General features: G+C 50.8%; 1 protein-coding gene across 3 annotated transcripts in view; it reads left to right on the forward strand.

Annotated features, from left to right (window-relative positions):
• Positions 1-4284, forward strand: part of ACE (angiotensin I converting enzyme) — a 22235-nt gene extending 17951 nt beyond the window's left edge. The window contains exons 20-25 of one of the 3 annotated variants that reach the window (XM_006833560.1): positions 582-805; positions 1081-1225; positions 1621-1719; positions 3386-3508; positions 3732-3919; positions 4054-4284. In XM_006833560.1, the coding sequence (XP_006833623.1) occupies positions 582-805; positions 1081-1225; positions 1621-1719; positions 3386-3508; positions 3732-3919; positions 4054-4283 (1009 nt within the window). In that variant the 3' untranslated portion in view covers position 4284. The remainder of the gene's footprint in view (positions 1-581; positions 806-1080; positions 1226-1620; positions 1720-3385; positions 3509-3731; positions 3920-4053) is intronic. The other 2 variants (XM_006833561.1, XM_006833562.1) reach the window with 2 other exon arrangements.
• Positions 4285-6653: the final 2369 nt, after the last annotated feature.

Here is a 6653-nt window from a genome sequence, read left to right on the forward strand (position 1 = left end):
ATTAGAAAGCAATGGATTTCTTGCTTCTGCTACAAATTCCCCTAGCTGTAAGCCTTCCAACCTTCTAAATATTCCTTTATATGTGGTTCAGAGTTCTGGAACCATCCCCCGAGCCTGTTTGGTCCTCTATTCTGTGTTGTTGCTGATGGAGCTCCTTTACTGCACTTTCACCTGATCCACCGTCTTGTTTGTTCTCCAAAGCCTAAGTCTTAGGAGACATAAAATGTGTCCATGGGAAGCCACAGGACACATTCTAGAAAGTACCACACTGCACATAAATGAGCATCTCAGTGTCCCTAAAGCAAGTGTTTTATGAAAGCAACATGGCAGTGTGGGCTGGAATTATTCGGAAGAAGAAGAAGTGGAGGCAGAGAAATGGCCTGAATGACCTCATTAGGGGCTTCCAACCCTCCGACTCCCTTAGTCTCAGGCTGACTCCATGCCTCCTTTTCATTTTCCTTCCCATAATGCTGGGTCCCCTCTACACAGCAGTGATGGCATTTGTTCTGTATTCAGTCAGGCCAGCTGGGCCCCTCACTGTCTCTCTTCCCACTTGGGCCTCCCCTGTCTCATGTCTCTAGGATCAAGCAGTGCACCACTGTGAACATGGAGGACCTCGTGGTAGCCCACCATGAAATGGGCCATGTACAGTATTTCATGCAGTACAAGGATTTACCTGTGACTTTACGGGAAGGTGCTAACCCCGGATTTCATGAGGCCATTGGTGACGTGCTGGCCCTTTCAGTGTCTACTCCACAGCATCTACACAAGATCAACCTGCTGAGTAGCGAGGGTGGTGGCTACGGTGAGAAAGGAATGGGAGAGTATGAGTGGATTCAGAGACCAGGGAGGGATGGTTGAGATTAAGAGGCAGAAAAGGGGGGATTTAGGGACCCAGTATTGGGGAAAGAAAGGGACCACCAACATGATGAGCCTGGAAGGATAAAATACACAGACCACCCGAGACAAGTGGTAGGACCTAAAGAGGTTCTCCCCACATATCACACACACACGTAGAGTTACCAGGACCCAGCAGGAAGCAGGTGTCAATCTGATGGCTGGCCCCCCTTCTCTTGGCAGAACATGACATCAACTTTCTAATGAAGATGGCACTGGACAAAATCCCCTTTATCCCCTTCAGCTACCTCGTCGACGAATGGCGCTGGCGGGTGTTTGATGGAAGCATCAACAAGGAGAACTACAACCAAGAGTGGTGGAGTCTCAGGTTTGAGAATGCTCTTGAACTGGGAGGGTAGCCTTGGAGGTAGTTCTTCGTGAATGTCTGTGTACCTGTAAATCTATGGACTGACCAGTGTGAGTCTGTGTTTATGTGTGTGTGTGTGTGTGTGTGTGTGTGTGTGTCGCTGCTCATGTTTATGAGCAAGTGGTAATTGTATCTGACAACTTGGGTGTAGATAATGTCTGTGTGTGGATTTGTGTGCATGCATACGGGTCAGGGTGTGTGTGTGTGTGCCAACATGTGTAAGTGATAGGGTGCACAAAGGGCTGCTTGTGCTCAAAGACACAGCACACAGGAGCTCCAGACACAGGAATTATTCTTCAAGTCAAAAATGCCAACTCCCCCCGCTTGTTTCTCCAATGGACCTTCCTCCTCAACAGGCTGAAGTACCAGGGCCTCTGCCCCCCAGTGCCCAGGACTCAAATTGACTTTGATCCAGGGGCCAAGTTCCACATTCCTTCAAGTGTGCCTTACATCAGGTAATGGGGGAGGTGGTAGTGCCTACAGCCAATCATGTAAATCTATCAGGGACTGTTTAACCAGTCAGGCAGCCATGGGAACTTGGTCACAGGATGCAGAGCCGGGCTCATTCATTTGCTACTCCCATTGAACAGTTGTTTCTTAAAACATTCTTTTGATATGAGAACCTGTAACATCCAAATAGTTGAATGAACAGAAACTCAGCCTATGAAATTTGTCAGTGGTTTCAAGGCCATGGCTGGATCATTAACATTGCCTGTGACACATGTCTACATCATGATCCAAGCATTGTTTTGTTGTTTTTAAAAATAAGATTGTGAGTATGTTCCTAAATATTGACCAAATGGCCTGAGATCATTTTAATTGCACCTAGAAGACTCTTCTATACACTAAAATGCAGGATTAGAGACCAAGTGTGGTTAGGGACATGGCTCCAGTCATCTGGGGTCAGACAGAACTGGATTCAAATCCTGGTCTCCTACTTGGTGAGAAATCACTTTCTCACCTGTGAAAAGGGCTAGCAATACCATTTCACAAGATTACCATGAGGGTTAAGTTCTTAGAGTAACACCTAACACACAGCATGCTGGGAAAATGGTGCCCATTTCAAACTTTATGGAATTACTCTTTTCAAAGGACTATGTAAACACTAGGAATATGAGTCTTGCAGCCTTAGCATGAATTCGCCCAGACCAGCGCCCTTCCTAATAACATCGTCTGAGGGTGATTTCAGATCTGAGCCCTCCTGGGAGGCATGGCTCTGAAGAGACCTCAGTGTGTACAGTTTCAGGTGCCCCTGGGCTGCTGGCATCCCAGGTCTCCCATGAGGCAAGGTGCAGAGGGTATTGAGGGCCACCCTAGTGGGTTATGGTGACCTCGAACCGTTCCCCTGGTGACCTCCTGGAAGCCCAACGAGAGCTCATGACCACCATGCTCACCCTTCCCTCCTGACACCTGGCTCAATGTTAGCACAGAGTTGAGCCAAACAAATTAGTATGGGTGAATTCTGTCCCCTGGAAGTCAGGGAAGGAGACGTGTGCTCAGAAGCTCCAAATAACAGTGGTGGGCAGGGGCCCCCAAGGAGACTCCCCACTAGGGCACCTCGGAACAAGCCTGATCCTGTCTTTGAGAGTGGTTTCTGGGGTTCCAAGCTGGCCTTCACTCTCACATAGAAGCCCTGCCATGTGATGGTTAGCAGCCAAGCTTGTCAAATAGTTCTCGGAGCAGAGATGAACAAAGACTATAGAAGAATGCATTCCAAATTCTGCACAGCGACCTTAGCAAAGGAGACACCAGCCTGAGCCTCTGGTTTGGGACATTCTTTAAAAACTTCTCAATTTCTGCCCTACAAGCAAATTTCTACCAGGGAATCCCTGCTATCTTGGGCAAAAGATATTTGGGCACCTTCTGTGCCCAGACCTCCTTCCCAGATATCAGTAATGCCTAACCCCTCCTGCATGTACCCTCAAAAGCAGCCTGCCTTGACCACCCACATATGTGACTGATCCTGGGATCCTCTCACAGTGGTGTCTCGCAGTGGTGGTGGGAGGTGTTTGTGGGAGGGTGCACATGGGCTGTCCCTGACACCCTGATTACAGGGGACGTTGGGGCCCTGGCTCTGCTGTGTTGTGAGGGCTGGGATTCACAGCCTTCCCTCCATCCCAGGTACTTCGTCAGTTTCGTGATCCAGTTTCAGTTCCACGAGGCACTGTGCCAGGCAGCTGGCCACCAGGGCCCCCTGCACAAGTGTGACATCTATCAGTCCAAGGAGGCAGGGAAGCGCCTGGCGTGAGTCCTTGCATGTTTTCTGCCTCTGCCCCAAGCCCTGCAGCCTGAGGAGCCCCTGGGGACTCCCAGACTCGATATACTGTCTCCAGTGTGGGGTCCAGGTCATCCCTCCACATTCCGGCCCTCCCAGTCTCAGAGGGAATTAGCTCCAGGAGCAGGAAGGGAAGTGAGCATTCCCACCGGCCCTCCTGTCTCAGTTTCCCTCCCTCTGATGCTCCCCCAGGGATGCCATGAAGCTGGGCTTTAGTAAGCCATGGCCGGAAGCCATGCAGCTGATCACAGGGCAGCCCAACATGTCTGCCTCGGCTATGATGAACTACTTCAAGCCGCTGCTGGACTGGCTCGTCACGGAGAATGGGAGGCACGGGGAGAAGCTGGGCTGGCCCCAATACAACTGGACGCCAAACTCTGGTACCACCACCCACCCCACCTCCAGTCCCAGGCCTGGACCCCTCCCCAGTCCAGGCAGGTGGCAGTTAGACTAACAGCCCCCTGCCCTGTCCACTGCCCTGCCCACCGCCCTGCTCTCCTTGCTTCCCGCCCAGCTCGTTCAGAAGCCTCCAGCATGAGCAACAACCGTGTCAACTTCCTGGGCCTGGAGCTGGAGGCCCACCAGGCCCGCGTGGGCCAGTGGGTGCTGCTCTTCCTGGGCGTCGCCCTTATGGTAGCCACTTTGGGCCTGACCCAGAGACTCTTCAGCATCCGCCACCATAGCCTCCACCGGCCACACCGAGGACCCCAGTTTGGCTCCGAAGTGGAGCTGAGACACTCCTGAGAGGCTGAGGGGACCAGCTGAGATGGGGCAAGGGGCGCCCTCCTGCTGCCTCCCCATGTCCTGGACATCCTGGGCACCAGTCTGTCATCCTGACCTCCAGCCACCTCTGCCACCTACCACAGGGCCCCCACCCAGTTTCCCTGTGAATACAATTAAAGGTCCTGCCCTCCCGCCTGAGTTTGTGTGTCTCACTGAAACGGAGGACAAGGACACGGCTGCTCTTTTGCCTTCTGACAGTTGATGGGTTGCGCTCCTAGGTTTCCTCCTTCACCCATCTTCAGCAACCCCCATAGAGTTCTACCCCCACACCAAGCCCCTGCCCACCTGCCTGGGCATCCTCTCAGCAAATTCCAAGAGACAGTGGGAAGTGACCTGTCACAGTCGTGCCCCAAGCCAGAGGCCCCACAGGCTCGCTGTCCTAGCTGTCCCTATGGATGGCCAGGTCCTCAGAAAGAAGGCTGTCCCCTGGTTTCTGGGGGGTGTCCTGGGTCTTCCTGCCTCCTTGTGGATATAGAACTGACCCAGAGTCTCCTCAGGCTCCTGCCTGCCCTTCCCTGCCCCACCCTTCAAGACCAATAGGAGCTCCAGGTGCTCTCGCATGAGTGGACAGCCTTCTTCCTAACAGTCACTCAGGCAGGGTCCCAGGGCCAGACTCTCACTAGGGGTTCTACTGCTAGGGTGCCCCTGTGCCCACTGTCAAGAGCATGTCCTGCCTCCCAGCACACATGCTTTATCCAGCGCCTTCCCCTTGGAAGGTGGATATGGGTTTGAGGGAGTCATTTTGAGGAGCATTTTTATAGCGTTTAGCTACACACTTATTGTAGGAAATTTGGAAACTACAGAAAATAAAAACATCCATCTCAACACTAAGAAAGATGCACATCTTTCCAGTCTTGTTTCTCTGCACCTATTTTAAATGGGATTCCACTGTTTACAGTCCTTAATAGGACTAGATCTACTTTTCAAACATGTAAGCACCAGACCTAGAAGCCACTCAATATGGGAGTTGATTGGTTTTTCTCTCACTACCAGCCTGGTTCCTGTCAGGGGTTGACCCCTCAGCTCTGACGTTCTTCCTGACTTGCTGGTACCTTGACCCCAGTTAGGACCTTCCCATATCCTTGAGTCCTCTGGCTACCTCATGTGTGTCTGAGTTTGTGTGTGTCCATGTGTCTGTCTGTCTACATATATGTGCATGTGCCTGCATGTATATGTGTTTGTGTGCATTTATGTGCCCAAGTGTGTGCACATGTGTCTGTGTGCATGTGTGTGTCTGTGCATTTAGGGTGCCTCTGTGTGTGTGTGTTTGTGTGCGATGCATGCAGGCTAACTTGTGCAGACCTATTAGATGTAGCAGGATGTACAGTTGAGGCTTTTCTGGATACACAAGAGGGTGGAAGTTGTTTATGATTTTGTTAGACAATGTAATTTATAAACATGTCCTCTCAATCGTTCTACCACCAAAGACATTTTTAATTACCCCCTTCCCATCCTGATGTTTTGAAAGATCTTTGTCAAACAAAGTTCAATCATTACGTTATTCCCTTTCCTGTGTTTGTGAACCACAGAGGGCACTGCTGCCTGTGGGAGCAGCATGAATCACGCGTGCTCAGCACTGAACGAGATAAGGCCAGAAAACTGACACGGGGCTTGGCCTAACCAGCCTTACCCATTGTTGTTGTTGTTAGGTGCCATCAAGTAGGTACCAACTCATAGCAACCTTTTGCACAGCAGAATGAAACCCTGCCCGATCCTGGGCCAACCTCACTATTGTTGCCACACTTGAGCCCATCGATGCCACTTGGCCAATCCATCTCACTGGGGGTCTTCCTCTTTTTCTCTGACCCTCCACCTTATCAAACATGATATCCTTCTCCAGGGATAATATGTCCCTGACAATATGTCCAAAGTATGAGAGACAAAGTTTGGCCATCCTGGCCTCCAAGGAGCACTCTGGCTGCACTTCTTCCGCGACTGGTCCCTCCTGACAATATGTCCGAAATATGAGATATGAAGTTTGGCCATCCTGGCCTCCAAGGAGCACTCTTGCTGCACTTCTTCCAACACAGATCTGTTGGTTATTTTGGTCACCCATGGCACATTTAATATTCTCCTCCAACACCATAACTGAAATGTAGAGATCATTCTACATATGGAAATTTAGATCGTAACTATAGATTCGGTTCTTACTAATAGTGAACAAAATGTTGTTGTTGTTGTTGTTAAGTGCCGTCGAGTCGGTTCCGACCCATAGCGACCCTGTACAGGGTTTGGAGTAGAAAGCCTCATCTTTCTCCCGCGGAGCGGCTGGTAGTTTCGAACCGCTGACCTTAAGGTTCGCAGCCCGATTCGTAACCACTACGCTACCAG

Source organism: Chrysochloris asiatica, unplaced genomic scaffold (assembly GCF_000296735.1).
Source record: "Chrysochloris asiatica unplaced genomic scaffold, ChrAsi1.0 scaffold00007, whole genome shotgun sequence".
Taxonomy (NCBI): Eukaryota; Metazoa; Chordata; class Mammalia; order Afrosoricida; family Chrysochloridae; genus Chrysochloris; species Chrysochloris asiatica.